We start from the raw sequence: 22,451 nt of genomic DNA on the forward strand, positions 1-22,451 counted from the left end.
TACGTCATATTTTCAGGTCACGGGACAATGGGCCTTAATCATAACATAAACAGAACAAAATGTGTTCATAAATTGTTCATGAAACCATTCTTGTGTAAATTGTCCCTTTAATTTGTATGGGACAAATTTACTTATGAAAGGTTTTACTTACAATATCCCAAAAGATTTCATCTGCTTGTATTTTATGAATTAGGCCCAATGTCCACCTTCCCGAATGAAGTATGCCCGGGAATGTAATAATACTGCTCAACTGCATACCTAAAGAACATTCTAATGGCCAAGAAATGCATTACAGTACATCCTTTAAAAGAACACATTTTCGGAAACAACCATTGTTTGAAAATATACATTTACATGTAATTGGTTTTTATCTATGATATGAATGGATATTGTAATTACAGTAAAAGACTGTACATTAAACTGGAGGTCAAATCTCAGTAACTCAGCTATAGCTGTAGTAATGATACTACTGAATGTTTTTTTCAGAGGGGAATGTTTTGGTCCATGTTATTGTTGCTGACCTGAGTTCCTCTCGCCGGCGGTTAATCAGTTCTTCATCCAGACGGTGAAGACACGTGCCCTCAGACTTTATCTTCTCAAAGTGCTGCTTCACCTCCTCACGCCACTCTGCCTGCACACGCACACACACACACACAGATGTTTGACTGGTGAGTCTAAAATTGGTTTAACAGTGATCACATTAATTGCACCTTTTTCATATAGTGGAAGTGAATGGTGAAACCAAAATGGTTTTTGTTGTTGTTTTTTTACACCTTTTCTCCCCAATTTGGAATGCCCATTTCCTAATGCACTCTAAGTCGTTGTGGTGGTGTAGTGACTCACCTAAATCCGGGTGGCGGAGGACGAATCTCAGTTGACTCTGCATCTTAGACCGTCAATCCGCGCATCTTATCCCGTGACTTGTTGAGTGCGTTACATTGTTACCATGTAACGCACCCCATTTAGAGCGATAACCACATTATAGTGACCACGAGGAGGTTACCCCATGTGACTTTACCCTCCCTAGCAACCAGGCCAATTTGGTTGCTTAGGAGACCTGACTGGAGTCACTCAGCACGCCCTGGATTCAAACTCACAACTCCTGGGGTGAGCAACCCAGACCCCTTAACATCTCTGTTTTTAAATGTTCAACAAAAGACAGAAAGTCATATGGATTTGGACCAACATTAAGGTGAGTAAATGATGATAGAATTTATTCAAGCCAAAATTAAATACATTTTTATTTATCTATTTTTCCCTTTTTTGTATCAAATTATACAAGATGACACCTTGGACTGTAATTTTTTGGAAATCAAATGTACATTTATCTATAAAGATCATAATCAAATCACAATTCTAATAATCACATTACAGTTCCAGCCTGATCTCATGCAAATTACGTGAAATCTTTACAAAATGATATTATTTGGTTCACTGCACATATTGAGGGAGTTTCAAAGTGAAATGTCCACTGTGTGGTGCCAAAAGCGAGTTGAATTTTCTCCCAATGGATGAGTTTTTTTTTTCAGATTAATGAAAGTTTTGGATCAATAAATACTTCCCTACCATAAACCTTAAGTCTAACCCTAACCGATAGTGTCATATAGAGTAAATGTGTGATGAAAAACAATTGCTGAAGCAACCACATTATTTTGAAGCGTTTCTGTGAAACTTTCATCTCATGTTTTAACATGCATGCTCTTCTGGACTCTTACCCCGTCCTCTGCATCACAAGTGCAACGCTCTATCAGTTGAGCTCTTGTGCAGTTTGATTGAACTTGAATAAGATTGTAAATGTAGTTCCCCGTCTGTCGCTCTCTCGACGTTGTGTCGGAGAAGCGACACTAGGGGTCTCTCTTGAGCGCTGAATATGCCTCTGATCTATGAAAAAAGGCCAATGAGAAGTTGGCAGACAGTATTTGCATACCCCGCCATACGGGTATAAAGGCGAAAAAATACGTCGAGTTCATTCAGAAATTTTCTTCGGAGCCGATGGTTGTGCAAGCTGTTTGCTACGAATCACACCGGTTCCTGTATTCTTCTGACGCTCTGCATGCTGTTGGATTGACGACGCATTACAGCGGCTTTCTCCTTCCTTGCACGCAGTGCAATTTGCCCCTGGGTGCTTCGACAGCGCAGAGAAAAAACTCTAAAAACGTATTTTATTTTATATTCTAAACTGTTTCAATTATTCTTATATTTTTTTTTTATTCTTATTTTAATCTCTTCTATGTAAAGCACTTTCAATTACCACTGTGTATGAAATGTGCTATATAAATAAACTTGCCTTGCCTTGCCTTGCCTTGCCTAAAAGAGTTATTAAAAGAGTGATTTTCTTTAAAAGAGTATAAATCACTAAAAGAGCAGTACAGAGCGGCGTTGAACGTCCTTTTCAGGACGCGTCTTTCTAAAGATGCCTTTGCGCCCCTGTGTAGTTCCTGGATGTGGTAGAGTGCTCTCCGCTTCAGTCTGCCACAGGCGATGTCTCGTGTGTCTGGGCAGTGATCACACCGAGGCTGCGTTTGTGGATGGTTCATGCTCTCACTGCTGGCGATGGAGGCGAGCTGGGGATGCAATGGGTGCAGCTCTGCCGGGTACTCCCCCTCGGACCACCCGCCCCCAGCACGCTCGTTGACTCCCGTCCGTGCTCGAGGCAACAGCGGCTCGCCTCACAGCCAGCCCGGTCTCCTTTTTCCCGGAGGTGCATGATGAGCTGATGTCATCGTGGAGAGCACCCCTCACCACTCATCACAAAGCCACAAAGCCACTCGCTCATCCGCTCTTGCTACCCTCGACGGCGGAGCGGCCCACGGATACCGTTGTGCCTGGCCTGAAACTGGAGAGGCATCTCAGCACTGACTGCGCACGCTCGTTGATGAGGCGTGCTGACATTGAGACTGAGTCTAACTCCATCCCGAGAAAAGAGATGCTCTGAACTGGGGCGAGCTTGCTCTATTCCCAGTTGACCTGAAGCCCCAGGCGGCTGAGGTGCCTGAGCACCTGGTCTCTGTGAGCGCATAGTAACTCTCGTGAGTGGACCAGAATGAGCCAGTCGTCGAGGTAATTGAGTATGCGGATGCCGGCTTCTCGGAGCGGGGCAAGAGCTGCCTCTGCGACTGTCGTGAAGACGCGAGGGGACAGAGACATGCCGAAGGGGAGGACTTTGTACTGATATGCCTGTATCATCTCAGTCTGTGCTGAGATGCCTCGCCAGTTTCAGGCCAGGCACAACGGTCCCTTTAAAACTCTTCCAGAGGCTCCTGGGGCATATGGAATCCTCCGCGGCGGTCGCACCGCTAGGGTTGATGCATATGAGACTGCTTCAGCACTGGCTTCAGACTCGAGTCCCGAGACGAGCATGGTGCCGCGGCACGCACCGGGTAACGATCACCCCCGCCTGCCGCCAGACATTCAAACCCTGGACACACCTTTGCTTTCTACGGGCAGGAGTACCCTTGCAGCAGGTGTCCCGACAAGTCCTGGTCCTGACCGTCGCCTCCAGATTGGGTTGGGGCGCCGTGTGCAATGAGCACGCAGCTGCGGGCCGTTGGAGAGGGCCTCCGCTGCGCTGGCATATCAATTGCCTAGAGTTGCTGACCGTTTTCATTGCCCTGCGGAAGTTCCTCCCGTTAGTTCAGGACAAATATGTCCTAGTCAGGTCAGACAGCACCACTGTGGTAGCATCCATAAATCACCAAGGCGGCGTACGCTCCCGCCACATGTCGTGACTCGCCAGTCATCTCCTCCTTTGGAGCCAGCAGCGACCCAGCTGATTTGGGACCGGTTCGGCAAGGCCCAGGTAGACCTGTTTGCCTCCCGAGAGACCTCCCACTGCCCGCTCTGGTATGCCTGGACAGAGGCTCCCCTCGGGGGAGACACATTGGCACACAGCTGGCCCGCGGGCTGCACAAGTACACATTTCCCCCAGTGAGCCTTCTTGCACAGGTGCTGTGCAAGGTCAGGGAGGACGAGGAACAAGTCACACTAATGGCTCCCTATTGGCCCACCCGGGCCTGGTTCTCGGACCTCATACTCCTCACGACAGCCCCTCCCTGGCGAATTCCCCTGAGGAAAGACCTTCTTTCTCAGGGGCAGGGCACGCTCGGGCATCCGCACCCAGATTTTGGAACCTCCACGTCTGGTCCCTGGACGGGACGTGGAAGATCTAGCTGGTCTACCACTTACCGTCATAGACACGATCAACCAAGCCAGAGCCCCTTCTACCAGGCATCTCTACACCTTGAAGTGGCGCTTGTTCGCAAATTGGTGTTCTTCCCGGGCCGAAGACCCGCAGAGGTGCTCAGTTAAGTCAGTGCTCTTATTCCTGCAAGAGAGGCTGGAGGGGAGGCTGTCCCCTTCCACCCTAAAGGTGTATGTCGCTGCTATCGTGGCCCACCACGACGCAGTAGATGGCAAGTCTTTGGGTAAGCACGACTTCATCATCATGTTCCTAAGAGGCGTCCGTAGGTTAAATCCCTCCCGGCCAAGCCTGTTCCCCTCCTGGGACCTCTTGGTGGTCCTAGCGGGCCTCCAGAGACCTCCCTTTGAGCTGCTAGAATCAGTTGGACTCAGGGCCCTCTCACTTAAGATTGCCCTGCTTGCCTCCATCAAGAGGGTCAGGGACCTGCAAACGTTCTCTGTCAGCGACACTTGCCTGGAGTTCGGTCCGGCAGACACACATGTGATCCTAAGACTGCGAACGGGCTACGTGCCCAAGGTTCCTACCACACCCTTTAGAGACCAGGTAGTGAACCTGCAAGTGCTGCCCCGGGAGGAGGCAGACCCAGCCACTTATTTGCTGTGTCCGGTATGTGCTTTGCGTACCTATCTGGAGGTATCAGAGCTTTAGACGTTCTGAGCAGCTCTTTGTCTGCTTTGGCGGACAGCGGAAAGGGAACGCTGTCTCCAAATAGAGGCTTGTCCACTGGGTCGTGGACGCCATTTCATTGGCCTATCACACCCAGGCCGTGCCCCCCCTTTGCGGGTCCGAGCCCACTCAACAAGAAGTGTTGCGTCCTCTTGGGCACTGGCCAGAGGCACCTCCCTAGCAGACATATGTAGAGCAGCGGGTTGGGCAACACCTAATACCTTCGAGATTCTACAATCTCCGGGTTGAGTCAGTTTCGTCCCATGTTTTCTCTGGTCCGAGCCAGTAGAACTCGGTAACACGTTGATGGACTGACCGGGTGGATCGATTGCGCCTAGCGCCCTTTCCCTCACTGTGGTAAAATTGTGCGCATTTTCTCCCAGGAGATCCCACTCCTCGGATCCCTGGATGATTCCTCCCTAACCCTTGTGGGTACGCAGTTCAGCGGAGGAACTCGCCAACCCAATCCACTGCGGGTACTTAATCTACCCTGTACTGGAATAGGTGCTCCACAGGGTAGAACTCCTACATAGACTCCCCCTGTGTGTATTTTCCTTGGTACGGTCCCCTTGCGAGTGGACCCGCATCTCCCTTAGGCAGTCCCTGCTGCCCTCCGGTCACCGTGTTGTAGCAACTCCCCCCTCCTAATGAGGTTGGATCTACCACTGCGCCATTTCCACATGCCACCTAAAAAACCCATGTGATGTATTCATCCACTCTTACCTCCCCTTCAGGGTAGGTGTGGTCTCCGCAGGGTCTTTTCCCCCTGAAAGAATAGGAAACTGGGTAAGACCCCCTTCCCTCGATGCGTGTAAGGGCCCTGGCCGTTTATTACTCTATGGGGAGAAACAAAGAGAGAAAAGAGACCCAGCCAGCTCGGCCCATTCCCAGGTTGGCAAGTGTCGCCTTGTTCTCCTGTTTAGGGTAACCAGAAGGACACTGATGACTGTTTTGGGGCATTAGGGAAGGGTACATGTGGTCTAAAGACCTGCCTGCTCCTGTGTCAGCAATATAGGTACACGGCGCACGGCATGGCGTGATTTAAACTGGACCCCTAGTATCGCTTTTCCGACACAACGTTGAGAGAGCAACAGACAGGGAACATCTAGGTTACAGATGTAACCTCCATTCCCTGATGGAGGGAACGAGACGTTGTGTCCTCCCGGCCACGCCGCTGAGCCGAGCCACTGCAGTGTTTCCGGCTCCTCAGTTGAATGAACTCGACGTATTTCCTCGCCTTTATACCCGTATGTCCGGGGGCAGGGTATGCAAATACTGTCTGCCAACTTCTCATTGGCCTTTTTTCATAGATCAGAGGCATATTCGGCGCTCAAGAGAGACCCCTAGTGTCGCTTCTCCAACACAACGTCTAGTTCCCTCCATCAGGGAACAGAGGTTACATCTGTAACCTAGAAGTTAGTTATGTAAAGCAAATGTTCAAATCTATCCCCTCAGTCATGCACTATAGTAAAATTGTCATAACATAGTATTGTGTAAGGAACAGGCCGAAAAATAAATATTTATAAACTGGTAACCCTCCATTCTATCGGGAAGACGCAGGCTTGAGTGAGGTTTAAGATGCCATTTATTTGATAAATGTAAAACAAGGTAATGTCTCTCTCTTTGGCGTAGGCCCCGTCCGGCGGTCCGAGGGAGTTGTGCCCGGAACCATCATATCCTGCCGGAGATAGGAGGCAGGGGCGAGGAGCCTACCCCCAAAAAGAGAGAAAGTAGTATACTACCCCCAAAAGAGATGATCCTGTTTGGTACGAACCAGGTCTTGTGTTGGGCGTTCATTCTGGAGAAGAAAATAGAGATGTGAGCATCAGAATTGACATGAAATTTGTGATATCTCTGGTATGGTTGTGTGAAGCCTTTGCAATGGGAAGGTTTTTGTGTTTTTGGGCTCTCCGTTGAGGCCCCTGGTTGTGCAGAATCTGCCTAAGGCAAGCAGCGTGGTATGCGGCCCTACGTTAGGCCGGCGTTGCTGTGCGGTATCTTTGTTGAAGGACGACGTTTGATATGAAAACCCTCCGACGAGGGAGGAGTTGTTTGAGGTATCCTTGCCGAAGGTGGGGAACGTGTATAAGCCATACGATAATGGCAGCGTTGCGTGCAGCCCCTTCGTTGAAGACATTTGATATGAAAACCCTCCGGCGAGGGAAAGATGTTTGAGGTATCTTTGCCGAAGGTGGGCAACGTGTGTAAAGCCATAAGATAATGGAAACATTGCGTGCAGTCCCTTTGTTGAAATACGTTTGATATGAAAGCCCTCCGGCGAGGGAATGATTGTTTGGGTATCTTTGTTGAACGAGGTGGGTGACGTGCATAGCCATACAATAATGGCGACGTTGCGTGCAATCCCTTTGCTGAAAGGAAACGTTTAACTGTGAAACCCTCCGAAAGTAGTGATAAAATGTGTGTTTGTTTTTTTTGTTTTTTTTAAATATAACCTGCCGGGGTTATGGCATGCATGGGGCCGTATGATAATGACGATGTTGCTTGCAATCCCTTTGTTGAAAGAAAACATTTGATATGAAAACCCTCCGACGAGGGAAAGTTGTTTGATGGTTATCTTTGCCAGACTGAACGCATACATAAGGCAATACGATAAAGACAATGTTGTCGTGCCATACCTTGTTGAAAGCCATCTCGTTATGGTGAGAGTTTCCGGTGAGGGCGGCTGGTTTGAGCGATCCCTATGCGACGGAACTATGCTTGATTGTGGAAGCCCGGCGAGGGGAGGACATAGTTATGTGCTGTCCTTGCGAACGGTGAGCTTGCTTGAATTGAATCAGTGCAGGTAAGGATGAGCTGGGGAAGAGCCACCGACCACCACCAGATATGCATGAGAACTTATGGCTGATGGAGAGTTGAGCTTGTTTGATGATTTGGGTCAAGTTGACCATTTCAGGTACGATTAGGGAGAGCAGCGGCCGAGCATCTTCGTAGTAGTTTCCGGTATACCTCGAAGGGTGCCCGTCGAGCTGGTCTGTGGAACTCCTGCGAAGCGAGGGAGGGAAGTTGAGAAACCTGGGAATGTGTCTGGCTGGGATGATGAAATCACAGGAAATGCACTGGCATGTCAGACGTCTCATAGAGGACATGATGTTTCGAGGAGGGCCGGACTTTATTGATTGTAGTAACTACTGCGGAATTGTTGCATGACTACGATGCGTTTGAGGGAACCCATATGACGCTGGCCGAGATGATGGGTGTGGAATAAGGAAGCCCCATTTTAAACTTCTTTTGTAGATGTAGCTTGCTGTGTCATCGCGGAACGAGGCTGCAGTGGTTCTGCGAGTGTATTTCTTATTTCTGAACTCGAACATATATTTTACCCCGTACGGGGTAAAGAACCATTTCATTGGAGGGTAGAGGGGAAGGTTGTTTGCTGGACCGTATGATGAAGTGCTGTACGAATGGCAAGGAAGGATTTGAAGCTTGGGTCTCGGTGTCATTTCTTTCTTCCCTCCGCTGAGCCGCATTGAGACTGGGATTGTGGGTCGAGATCATTTGATAAATACATTAAATTATTAAATATCTAGCAATGGGATTACTTACGAAGAGAGCGTCTGGAGCGTAGGAAGCTATATTTGAAGAGAGTATCATTCTGGCCATTCCCTTGTGAACCATGGTCCTAGACGGCAACCCCTGAATCCTATGGTGGGAGCCATGTCCGAGAATAGGGGCGTGTCGTCCGGAAATTCATTGATTGGTGGGTAGGAGAGGCCGTCTATGGAATGAGCTAGTGTGAGGAGGTGGAAAAAAGGGCGGAGTGGCCTTGAGGAATGATAAGCATGGCAAAATTGAGGTGGACTGATGGGGCTGGAGATTGCGTTAGGAGACCCAAACGGACCAGGGAATGACGTGAAAATAGACCTGATCCTGTCATGTTTCTTTAGGGGGGGAAGCTTGCATGGTTAGAGAAGGTGTGTGATGTCTAGAATTCTAGAGATGTGGCTCGTTGTGTGTTTTTTTTTTTTCTCTCCTCTCTCTCGCTCTCCTCCCTCTTATTCCTCGAGCTGGAGCAAATAGGTTGAGAAGAATAATGTCTCAATTTCATGATTTTAGTTGTTGGCTGTAAAAGGAACATGAGAGTCTTCATGTACTCCCGGCAAGAACCCTGAAGATGCAGTGTACAGTTTAGTTTTTGAAGGAGGTGTGCCCCAAAACATACAAGAATGTGTGCATGTTTGTGCAAATCATCTTGCACGAAACTGCTTTGTGAATGTGTGTTGATATGAAATGTGTGTTGATATGAATCGGGATCTTCAGGATGTGATTCTCGAGCATGGATCAGTTCCGGCTGTTCATGTCCCACCTTTACGACCTGAAGATGCAGTATCGCACTTTATATTTTGTGAATATTTTCAAATCTCCTTCCGAATGTGCTTGATAGCTGATTCGACGGCTGCTGTGCCGAGTTACCATTGTCTCTGACATATTTCGGAGACCAGATACACGCACGCCTAAACATGTATGGCTGGATTCCGGCATTTACGCTGTCAATCATATTGGTTCGGAGTAGTGGTTGCTGTAGTGGTCTGACCACGATGAGTGAATGATTTGTGAAGACATGCCAACGAATTTCTGCTCTTTGATGATGCCTGAATGATAATAAAATGAAAGTATGCCATGAGATGGGAATTACTCGCTGTATGTCCTGATCATAGCGAAATGCCTTACGCTGGTGGTAGATAATCTGAAGAATAGGGGAAGCGGTGCGGAGCCTACCTCTAGGTATCAGAGGCGCGCCGGGACAATGGTGCTAGCGATGAAAACATGGAAGTACGTCTGGAGTAAGAAAATGCTGCGTTTTATGGATCGCGTAAATTCGCCCTTGGAGGCGCTCTGGGAACCTCATCGAATGTTGTACTGAATGAAGTAAATTCTTTCACAAGGCTTGGTGGAGGCTATATTAACCTGTTGATACGTATTTGTTTGCGCTCTGGAGTGAAGTCACTCTGCTTACGTTTAATAGATTTGCATTCTGATATATGCATGCATGAATATGCGATTAATGATAACAGATTATATGTCTTTTCGAAGGTCTAGGTGATCGACGTTGATATCCGATCTCTGATGCATGATGACAGTCCTCCAAAAACAGCAATTTGTTTATTTGTGCCGGAAGTGCGGATGGCAACATGCAATATCAAAAACGGGACTCCATACCTTATGAAATAGCGATCACCAGATGAATCCAGTTCAGCCTGCTTGGGTCAATTGTCCGTGACAGAATTAATTCAATAATGTCCAGTAGCACTTTTGTACGCAATTATAAATCTTGATATGTTCTCCATGTTTACATGAGATCTCACCTGGAAGAATTACACTTCATCGTTCTTCGACAGACTATGCAACCGGAGCAGCATTCTGTTGTAAACACTGTTGTCTTACCTGTTGTAAAACTGTATATTATCTTTTATATGAAGTCTTCTAAACAGAATGAGCCCATCTCAAAGTCCAAAACTTTTTTATTTATTTTTATTTTTTATTTTATTTTTTTGCTTTAAAATAACAACATTCATTAATTCTGAAACTTGAGAAGTGAAGCCCGAAATGTCTTCTTTCAAAAGATACTACAACTGTGTCCATACTCCAGGGGAGCCAGTAGATACAGCCATTTAAGTTGGGTATGTAATTTGCATGGTTTGTGCTCGGGAAGGGGGGGGCGCACATCGACGGGTGAAACTGATGTCATGCTCCCTCGGAATGCTCACATCGTGGGCTCGGTCTTCCTAGTGAGTAGGGCATAGGGATGATGAATTGGATTGGAACGCACCCATTACGTGATTTGGGCGAAGGCGGCAACAAAAAAATGGGGAATCTTACTGAATGAAGTAATGAGAGCCTGTAAGATAAGCGTTGACTGTACATGATGATATGCCTGAATAATTATCTTAATTCCCCGATGGGGAACACTCGGGCATGTGGACTGTGAATGACAAGTGAATGAACCTTGCCTTCATGAGATTATGCGATTGTCTGCCATACTATGAGTGAATGCGCTGTTGACGTGAAATACTGGCTTTTGATATTGATGTGAATGCGTTATGATGAACAGGCAACGTTGCAACTTTGTGATGAACAGGTTGCATGGCAACGGAAGATCTAGACCCATGACTAGATCCGAATGCATTTGATGGATATGAAAATGACTTCGCTTATTTCTGATGGAAGCCGGCTGCTGCCTGAGCCGATGATTTTGCAGGATTCGCGGGTTGCGCGCTCCTTCGCCGGGTCGTGCAATGCGATTGGGAGAGATCTCCTGAGTGAATGAGATATGTTTGCTGGTTGTTTACTCCCCATGGGTTTGATGTTGGTAGAAGTTGAGATGAAATGACGACGTCGTTGGAAAGGGAAGGCAGGCTTCTGGAGAAGTGCTGTGCACTGGTTATATGTGGCCTGGAGATGTTGAAGCGCGTCTAGTTGCCTGTGTTTTAGCGCATTGAAACAGCAATGTGATAGATTGTGAGCAGACTTATAAAGCAATGGCTTCCAATGCGATTGGCTAGGAATTACCCCGCTAATGAAGTGATGATGTACAGCTGCTAGTCTTCCCGCTAGAACTACGCTGCACTACGTTGCACTTCCATTTCTGCTCATGATTGGTGTGAAAGTGAATAAAAGTCATTGTTGTAGTTCCTCATGTTCATTTTGTGTTGATTTTACAAAAATGTAGAGACCAGGTTGGACATTTCTTTTATAAACTACTCAACAGCAGTAGTGTTGTACAGTGTGCAGGTTGCATGTCACCTGTGATTTGAAATACGTCTCCTGAGGTGTGGAAAGTACATCTGCAGATGCGATGTCCAGATGCAGAAGAATCTGTCTGAATGATGGTCTGTTCCTGGGTTTACAGTTCCTGCGCACACACACACACACACACACACACACACACACATTAGAGTAGCAAATATTGCCAATATTACAACTTCTTCTCTAGTTTACTTTCAACCTTTAATTTTGTTATAAAAGATCTCTGTAGATCCCTTCACGTATAGCATGCTGCGATCATAACAGATCATTACAAACTTTATCAAACTATATTCTAAAAAGACAAACTGGAAGAGTTTATTCTTACCAGCACTGTCTGAGCAGGATCTTGAAGCCGTCTGGGCAGCTGTCAGGAAGAGGAAGTTGCAGGCTGTTGTTTCCGACACCCCATATGATGGCGGACGAGTCGACATCTTTATACGGGATCTCACCAGTCAGCATCTCCCATAGGACCACACCAAATGACCTACATAACAACAACATACAAGATATTCACATATTAACTTTTTGATAAACCTATTAAATAACTTCTTGTTATTTATAAACTGTTATTTATAAAGAAATGGCTTAAGGAACCAAGGGAAATAAGTGACTAGATTTTTCTCTCTTTATTTACCCCACCTGCCCTCCTCATTTACCCTCCTGATTTCTTCCCCTTTACATTTCCCTCTCTCTACCCTCTCATGTTCCCTCCTGCTTCTATCTTCTTTTTTGTTTTTGCTGGATTTTGTTCTGTAAATTTATTTTACTCTTTTTTTGGTTTTAGTATCAGTTGTGCCCTTCCCACTGGGTTGTTTGTTTTTCCAGCAGTGTTAGCTGTGTTTTGGGTTGCTTTTTATAATTTTTTTGATGCTCAGATTATGTTTATTTTTTTTTTGTTTTTTTCTCCTTCTTAATTAAGGACGACTGGGTTCCCTTTAAAGTTGATCACTTCAGCTCTGCGTTAGCCAAGGGCGGTGACCTTGAAGCCATTAAACCAATTTAATTAGCTGGAGGTGCTTGGTGCTTGGTGCTCTGCCCTATGCTTGCATCACTGGAATCCACTGGAGCCCAACACAACACCATCAGAATTTTCCTCTTTCAGGATAGCATCATTCTTGTTAGACCCACTCTGAACGGGATTTAAAAATCCTTAAAAATCAAGTGAATGGAGATTTCTCTTTTGAAGCTCCAAAAATCACAGACAGACAGCATAAACATCATCCATACAACTCCAGCTGTTAAATGAATGTCTTCTAAAGTGACATGATCAGTTTTGATGTGAAAAAAATCAATATTTAAGTACTTTTTTAAACTCTAAATCATGCTTCCTGTAACGTAATCGTACTGGAATTTGCAACACACGAGAACTGAGGCATGTGCGTCACAGCCAGAAGAGCAGCGCTGTTTACAAGTGAGAAGGAGGAACGCTGTACAGAAGCTTTGTTGATTTTGGTTTAGATCTCTATTTATGTCTTTATTCACAATGGGGCATTTGTGTGCTTATCCTGGATGTCTCAACTGAGTGGAGAACGTGAGATTACGTCATACGTGAGATTACGTTTTGGGTGAACTATCCCTTTAAGAAACCAAGAGATGCACTTTCCTCACTTAAGTCAGAAAATTATGACAGTGTGGCATTAGGCTTCGGTTAATCTTCCCGTGGTGCTGCAGTAAGTTATAATGACATGATTGGTGGGGCATTTTCCCTCACAAAAGGTTTTCTATCACATTTGCATTCCCTCTCAACAGTTTGCGGTCCCTCTCATTAGTTTGTTTTCCCTTGCAATAGTTTGCATTACCTCGTAATATGTTTCATGTTCCCTTGCAATAAGTTATGCATTCCCTTGGAATTAATTAACCATGCTTTTATTATAGTAATATTGTAATAACCATGACTGTAATAACCATGGTTAAATTATTGCGAGGAAACACAAACTAATGTGAGGAAACACAAAAATTACTGTGAGGGGATGCAAAAATATTTCAGAAAAAAAATCCCTCCCTGTCCTATAAGAGGCTCCGTACCTTTTATATTCCATATAAAAAAACTTATATGGATTTAGAACTACATGAGGGTAAGTAAACAATCTCATGTCTGGGTTAGCAAACCCGTTAATATCTTATGCAATTTTGCTGATCAGGTGAATTTGATAAGGACAATAAGGAATTTTTACAGGAAAACAAGCCAAGTTTTTTTGTGCATCAACGATGAATGATCCCATCAAAGTTAGAATAACAAAACTAGAATATTTCAAACCTATGGTTGGCCTTTACTCTGTTTAATGTAAATAAAAATGTAATACCCAACAAAGTGACTTTATCTGGGGATATAACTGTTATTATTATTATGTATTCCCTATATCATTCATAATTTCTTTTCCCATCCACTACATTCACTAGATTCCCTGTGCGTACCAGATATCCACTTTCTCAGACACGGGTTCATTTCGTATAACCTCAGGAGCCATCCAGGCCACCGTGCCAGCAAACGACATCTTAGTGCTCTTATCTCGGAGTTCCTTAGAAGTGCCGAAGTCTGAGATCTTCACCAGGTCATCATGTGTAATCAGCATACTGACACAGGAAGAGACATGTGTGATTGTCTTTCAGAAAACCAAACCATAGCTAAAAACATGGTAAAAACGTTGAAGTAATTGAAGTAATTGAGAATAATTGAACTCAAATGAAATAACAGAAATACTCTTTGATGTCATCTAGAGGCTATGAAGGCAAATGCAGTACATCTCTGCACTATTTAGATATGCATTTCTCTAAAGCAGCATCAACTGGTAATCCAGTTTGGTCTGAAGTTGATAAGAGCAACCTTTGAGCTTTACAAATGATACATATTCAGGCATAAATTTGCTAAAAAAAAACGAAATAAAACAAAGAGTAATACACTGAAAACAGACTGCAGGGGGAGATGTAGGAGTGATTGTAGCATTTTTTTATATTTCATATAAATATATTTTTTGTATAAAAATACATTTTTTATATATTTTGTATATTTTAATATTTTTCATAACATGGACTACTACAAATCTTCCTGCCATCTTTAGGCCTAAAGAAACATATGGGTGCCAACCAGTGCTGGGTGTGATCTGATTACAAAGTAATTAGTAACTGAAATTCCTTTTAGACTTGACATTAAGTTAATTACTTTACAGTACATTAAGTAGGTTATGCATATTTCTAAAATATTGAATATTTAAAATTATTTAAGTAGAACACATTTAAAAAATGAATGATAGCTAATGGGACAACGAAAATAAAGGAGGAAATATATATGTAGACAATCACCAAAAATATTTCAAAAGTCATTCGTAATTTGAAGTGTATTACTACTTTTTAATAGCTTAACCAACACTGGTGCCAACCATTAAAATACACTATTTACATTGAGAAAGACTTGATAATGAATCTAATACAAGATATCACAGAATGTTCAGATCTCAGCATCTCAAACACATCTAATATTAATCATATCATTTATTTCAATATTTATTATTATTACTGAATAGTTTTTGCCTTTATGTGGCACCTACATGATCATTTGAAATGGGTTAATTATATTGACAAATTATATTATATCGGTTAATTGATGTGAGCCAGACTGAACTTCGTCTGTCAATGTGTGTGCGTGATGTACTTGGGTGATTTGAGATCTCTGTGTATGATCTTGTGCAGGTGGAGGTAGTTCATGCCCCCTGCAATGCCCATGGCCCAGTCCACTAGCAGAGATGGCATGATCTTCCTGCCCGCTCTCAGGACCTCATACAGCTGCCCCTGTGCACAGTACTCCATGATGATGCAGTAACATGGAGCCTGTGTGCACACACCCCTGAAAAACATACATTCATGTACAGCATCAGTATAACTGTCTAATTGACCCAGCTATGAACTTCAAATATCTAACCTGTCATTCGTATGGAAAGTTCACTTACTTGAAGGTAATGATGTTGGGGTGCTTGAGCTTGCGTAGATGTTTGATCTCTGTCTCTTTGATGTCTCTCACTTTCTTCACTGCCACTTCCTCACCATGGAACTTGCCCAAGAACACCGCTCCTTGTGCCCCACTGCCCACCCACTGCAGCTCCGAGATCTCCTCAAATGGCACCTCCCATGATACTGTAAGACACATTTGATCATGCCGATCAAATAGAATCAAAATGACCCTAACAGGGACCAACAAGTCTCAGAAGGTGTCACTCACCCTCCTGGCTCAGTTTGTGTTCTGTCGTGTATGCTTTTCCAATCATCGTCCACACAGGCTTCAAGCAACCAAACAAACCTTCCAGAAAGCCCCCTCCACCTGCCTGAAGTCTGAAGCTGTCGGATTGGTTGCGCACAGCTCCGCCCTCTGCTCCGCCCTCCTGCAGCTTTAGCACGCTGTTAGAGAAGTTGGTGGGCTCGTCGCTGAGGGTGGGGCTGTTGCTGTGGGTGTGAGTGCCGCTCCCACCCCCCACAGGGTCAATGGAGAGTACATTACGGAGAACACACTGGGTCGGGGTGAGTTCAGTGTCCGGCGTGCTTGCGGGCACCTCAGCATCTGGGCGATAGAAAGGGTGCTCAGAGAGTGGGGTGCTAAACCCTGAGAGAGAGGGGGAAGGGGCATGTTGCTCATGGACACAAGCCATCTGGGCAGTAGGGGTGGGGGTGGCCACCCTCAAGAAGTGTCGCCTTCACCACTCACTCCAAAGAACTGATGTTCCTCAACGCCTGGAGAAAGGAATGATGAAGCAAGAAAAAAGGGGTTCTTAGTTTTGTTGATAATGGCAATAGACAGTCCCTCCAGGTCTTTGTGATCTTGCAGTTGCAAGAATTATTGCATATTCAATCACTCTTCACATTATTTGCAGTAGCAATAATTTTGGCAAAACGCAGATCAAATGATCTCTTTCGGGTGATGTAATAATCGCAACAGTTCTAATTATTAATATATCTGAGTTTTTAGTTTACAGTTTTAATGTAGGTCTTCTATTTTAACCATACTAAAGTTTACTTAAGGTCGAAAATTTGAATATAATAATAATTAAGGATCTTCTATTGAACTCGTTTAAGTCATCACCTCTTAACCTTATGGGTCTCACCTCTTAAATGTATGGTATTTTTGTGTGTATTTATAATGTTTTTCTTGCTAACTGCAAACATTATGGACTAAAATATGTACAGGTGATTGCACGTATACAGTCATTGACACAAATTATACAAGTACTATGATTATTTGTTGTATTACAAATATTGTTGATTATTTGTATGAGTTTTCACTGCAAGAACAACACAAAAAATGATGCAAATGGCAAATGTGTAATTCTGGGCCGCAGTAATCAAGTGCAGCAAAATCCTAGTGGGATTGAATAAAGCACAACAGTGCCCATTCAGCCATCTTGGTTCCGAAGTATTTTTCCAATTCATTACATCCATAGGGATTTCGTAAAAAGCCATGAACTAAACCAACCAGCTCCCAGATGAATCTCAACATTTCAAAAAAAGTTGAAAATCAGACAAAAAGATACATGGACAAGACTGTGTACTCACCAACTTTCAAGATAGAGTCCCATGAGTCATTCAAGAGACTTCAATCCCATGAAGCACAGCAAATGTAATTGAAATAAAAGCAATAGAAAAATATAAAACTATTGATTTAGAGTTGTTGAATCTCCGTATATAAACAACATACATTGACGATTGGATCATTCACAGCGGTTGCTGCAGAGCTCTTTGGGTGCACTTTGTTGGCTGCGATTCTCTGATTGGTGTATCAATTTCCTTCAGGATTATGCAGTAGTATTGTTCTTCACCAGAAATTCTACTATTAAACATAATAATAAAAAAAGCTGATAATAATACTAAAAATACTTTATATTTACACTTTTCTAGACACTCAAAATGCTCTACATAGTATTGGGAGAGTCATCCAAAGCCAACGGCAGCCATAGTGTGCCAGGACATTCAGCACACCTGCTATTGGTAGAGAGGAGAGCACAATGATGTAGCCAAATCGCATGTATAGTGGATTATTAGGAAGCCGTGATGGATAGAGGCTAATTGGCAAAGTTGGCTTAAACACAGGGGTTACAATCCCTACAAGAATTGTCTTGGGATTTTTAATGACCACAAGTAGTCAGGACCTCGGTTCAACATCTAATCTGATAATGTGTGTCCTTTTCAGTATTAAACTGGGGTATTAGGGCCGCAGGGTGAGCATCCCCTACTGGACTCCCTAATACCTCTTTAAGCAGTAACCTTAGTTTTTCACCAGACGGTCTCAGTGGGTAACCAGCTGCAGGGTGATATGCTGCTGTCTGTAGCTGATGACTTTAGCAGAAGCAAATACCATTGATGAACAACCTCAGAGTTCACGGTAGGTCTGCCTATGAAAACACCTATGAAAGAAGTTATTGTTAAAAATCAATTCCCTTATGGAGAAAATGAATGGACTTTTTACTTCCAGAACCATACGCTATTGCTTATTAGCAATGATAATCAGTGACTAAAAGATATAAGAGATTTACTGCATATGGTGGACTAATCATATTTGTTTATCACAGTCTCAAGTAGTATTCAAGTCTCGGCATTATGATTTATTTTTATGATATGATATGATGCCAAATGGGAGTGAAATTTGCTTTGGCAAGTAAATAAAATGTTATTTATTTAAGACTAATTTTAAGACTAATAATTCCAAAAATATCAATTCAATTACAATTGGCAGGTGGAACATGAAATTATGGACCCTGTGGATACTGATGCCGACATTTGATTTGTAATACAAATTACAACAAATTAAAAGCTACCAAATGAGGTACACTATATTGCTTATTTTCTCTTTTTCACAATATCAACTAAAAATTCATTACAAATGTTTAAAAAAAATGGAAAATGTGCCTAAAGTAAAAAATCTGGTGGTAGATTTAGTAACTGACATAATGTTTAAAGAACGCAAGTTAAACTCAATCAACAGCATTTATGGTATAATTTTGATAACCACAAAACATTATTTGACTCGTTCCTCCTTTTCGTAAAAAGAAAAAATGAGGTTAGAGTGAGGCACTTAAAATGTGAATGAGACAAATTTTGACTTTCATTGTAAGTGCATTACTGTAACAGATTTGTGTGGGGTTTTTTTAAAGAAAGGAGGGACTGGCCAAAATGTATTTTTGTGGCAATCAAAATTATGTCACAAATGATGTTGATTGAGTTTTGAACCCAAAATATTCCTTTAATAATCTTTCAAAAAGACCAAATATTGGCCCATGAATCCACTTGGCCAATATATCACGCTATTATTACTCAACATACATGGTATTCCATTATTATTATTATTAGGCTATTATTCATTATTGCTGTTATAAGGAAAGCAGTACCCAATGACAAAGCATCTAAAATAGTTGTGACAATAAAAGTTATTGTAACAGTAACAGCAGTAACACTTGCCAGCAATAACATTATTGAAAATATGTCCCCAGAAAATATAGCCTAATATTCATATAAATGTGCTGTAGTCCTATAGAAAACCCTTCACTTCTGCTTGGTCGTCTCTACGCGAACCCACGGACGCATAGCTCACGTCACGTCAGTCTCAGCACAATACGACAAAATTGCATAACTAACGCACGCGTTCTCATTGCGTTCGGTGCTTAATACTACGATTCTTTGAGCGTTTAATGAGACTAAAAGTAATGAGATTAAAAGGTGTGGACAATTACAAAGATCACAACATATTTATCGGCGACGATAATGAGCCATTGCTGTACGCGACGAATAAAAGGCAAATAACTGAACGCGTTCAGATGTGATGTCATTGGCGTCAATTGCGCGTATGAACACGTCCAGCCGTGGAGTAGCGTGAAGTACCGCAATGACTGAAGAGAATGCGCACACGCACACACGCGCGCGCGTCCGCGCACAATTCCACTATTATTCAAAGACATTCAGCGTTTTTTCGTTTCTGCACGCACACTATACAGCAGTATTATGAGACCAAGCGCAAAACATCGCTTGCGTCATATGTGTTTTGCAGATAAACAGTACCGAATCTCCGTTGCTGTTGTCGCGTTGTCAAGTGACGGGTGGGATCTGATGTTGTCCTCGCAGCTCCGGGGTAAATGTAGTAACTTTACGCTTTCTCCTCTGCCGCCGCGTGTGTGTTTCTCTTCACGGGTGTGGGATGTGATTTCATCCGGTCCTGATCAAGCCCCATCAGCTGAATTGCATGATCATGAATTCGGATCCATTGCTCGAACGGAAGGAGCTGTTTCTCCTCTATGGTGCTGAAGTGACGTCAAAGGGCGGCATGACGCCCAATAGGGGGCGCGCCGCGCGCACTGAGCGTTAGAACATGATGTCAAAGTATGAAGTGTGTGTGTGTGTGTGTGTGTGTGTGTGTGTGTGTGTGTGTGTGTGTGTGTGTGTATATGTGTGTGTGTGTGTGTGTGTGTGTGTGTGTGTGTGTGTGTGTGTATGTGTGAGCGTGTATGTGTGTGTGTGTGTGTGTGTGTGTGTGTGTGTGTGTGTGTGTGTGTGTGTTCAGGCACATCTGTAGCGTCTCGCTAAATTACATTTCATGATTACGCTGTATTTGATAGGTTACTATTTTAGTTGTATTTTAGTAAAGAAGCGGATCATTTAGATCATTCAGCGCGAGAACGGGATGAAACCAATGCTGCTAATAAAACATTAGTTTTCATATTTAGTTTAGAGTACAACGCAACCAAAATAAAAATTACAATGAATAGGCTATGTATTGTCCTGCGATGGACTGGCGACCTGTCCAGGGTGTCCCCCGCCTTTCGCACAATGTTAGCTGGGATAGGCTCCAGCCCCCCGCGACCCTGTACACAGGATAAGCGGTTGACGATGGATGGATGGATGGAGGCTATGTATTGTTTTAAGATAGATAGATAGATAGATAGATAGATAGATAGATAGATAGATAGATAGATAGATAGATAGATAGATAGATAGATAGATAGATAGATAGATAGATAGATAGATAGATAGATAGATAGATAGATAGATATTAAGCTAGAGAAACCGTTGTACCCATTGATGGCTTAGAGCAAATATTTTTGTTGAAGCAAGAAATGTACAAATTCAAAACATCTACTTCAGCTTTTTTTTGTTTATTTAATCAATTTTGCCATTTTTATATTTGGCATATTTGACAGTTAGGCTACAGAAAAACGAATGTATTAATCACCTTGATCATCAAATTAAAAATTATATACAATTCTTTTGTCTGAATATATGTGATAACTCCCAGAATTTTCATTAGCTACACAAATCTGTAACATTATTACATCAGCTCAAATTATGTATTTTTTTGACATGGCACACATTACACTTTGAGGTCCATAGAGTTTGATTGTTTGTTGACATACAAGCTTTATCACCTGTAAACAGTTCTAAAACTATTGATCTATAACAGGGGTCAGCAATATATGGCACGCATGCTAGCATTGGCACCGGAGGGGTAATCACCAACTGCAAGAGAGGAGTATACTACTTTTTATTCTGCACCTGAATTCCAATCTACATCTTAATGTAATCCTTCCTCATGATCATGAATGGGAGCTGAATGGGAGACTAAACAAAAATGTCAAATGTGTCAAGACTGCAGTATACCCAACAGAATCGTGCAGTGCATGCAAGCCATTCTCGCATCATGAGCCGGCAGCACTTCACTTTCTGTTAATCGCGGGAGTAAACGTACCCGCTTTGCTTTTGTCAGGCTACGTGGATGACTGCCTACATTTTGTGTTTCGTTTTGCTTTCAGAAGAACATGTGATGTAATAAGGAAAACACCACTTTAAATCCTGGATTTCCAACCCAGCATACAGGTACACCCTCCTTAAACCATTGTTACCCTCAAAATTACATTAAAAGATTCAAAGAGAAAACAAACCCACATCGTGGGGTTCAAACATCTTTAAAGTCTATTCAAAATATATATTAAACCTGGAAATAAAGTTTTAGGTTTCATTTTGGAGGTGCGATTTGGAGTCTCGTCACACTTTAAAAATTGTTTAATCTCCCATTCAGCTGATGAAAACACGCTTCGTGATCTTGAGGAAGGATTAGATCAAGAAAACATCTTAGAAATAAAATAGCATGTTTCTCTCTGGCTGTTGTTTGTGTGCTAGTGATTACATAATATAAGAAATGTTTAAGATTCCACACAATTTCATGATGAGTATTCAAATAAGCAAATTTGTGACATTACTGTTAACTCGTTTTGTACATAAAGAGTAAAGCAACTTCACAAATGTTCTGTGAAAATTCTCATGCAGGATCATGATTTTATTATAAGCATTGGGTTTCACACAATTTTTCACTCAAACTGTTATGCTGATAATATAATTTGTAATGAAAAATAAACAATTAAATAGAAACATGCTAAATAAAAAATGTAACACTAGATGTCAATCAATCAATTAATCAGGCTTGTTTCCTTGTTGAAAATGATTAATATTTCAATTTAATTCAGTTCATTTCAATTGTATTTGTATAGTGGCTTTCACAACACACATCGTTTCAAAGCAGCTTTACAGAAGATCATCATTAACAGACGATAAAACTGTAATGTCTATAATGTCGATGAATCATCATTGTGTAATTAGATAAAATATGATTCTTAATCGTGTTTAAGAATAATTAAATAATAATTGTATTAATAACCCCAGTGAGAAAGCTGTAGGCGACTGTGGCAAGGAACACAAAACTCCATAAGATGTGGATTAATGGAGAAAAATAACCTTGGGAGAAACCAGACTTACTGTGGGGGCCAGTTCCCCTCGGGCTAACATCATGAATATA

The 22,451-nt window shown here is 42.9% G+C and overlaps 1 protein-coding gene across 1 annotated transcript in view; it reads right to left on the reverse strand.

Annotated features, from left to right (window-relative positions):
- LOC127658554 (mitogen-activated protein kinase kinase kinase 12-like) overlaps positions 1 to 19,890 on the reverse strand; it is a 31,395-nt gene extending 11,505 nt beyond the window's left edge. Inside the window, exons 1-8 of the mRNA XM_052147903.1 lie at positions 19,667 to 19,890; positions 15,846 to 16,351; positions 15,577 to 15,760; positions 15,282 to 15,473; positions 14,048 to 14,206; positions 11,958 to 12,116; positions 11,630 to 11,738; positions 522 to 631 (exon numbers count right to left, since the gene is read on the reverse strand). Of these exons, the coding sequence (XP_052003863.1) occupies positions 522 to 631; positions 11,630 to 11,738; positions 11,958 to 12,116; positions 14,048 to 14,206; positions 15,282 to 15,473; positions 15,577 to 15,760; positions 15,846 to 16,269 (1,337 nt within the window). The 5' untranslated portion in view covers positions 16,270 to 16,351; positions 19,667 to 19,890. The remainder of the gene's footprint in view (positions 1 to 521; positions 632 to 11,629; positions 11,739 to 11,957; positions 12,117 to 14,047; positions 14,207 to 15,281; positions 15,474 to 15,576; positions 15,761 to 15,845; positions 16,352 to 19,666) is intronic.
- Positions 19,891 to 22,451: the final 2,561 nt, after the last annotated feature.

Source organism: Xyrauchen texanus, chromosome 18 (assembly GCF_025860055.1).
Source record: "Xyrauchen texanus isolate HMW12.3.18 chromosome 18, RBS_HiC_50CHRs, whole genome shotgun sequence".
NCBI lineage: Eukaryota > Metazoa > Chordata > Actinopteri > Cypriniformes > Catostomidae > Xyrauchen > Xyrauchen texanus.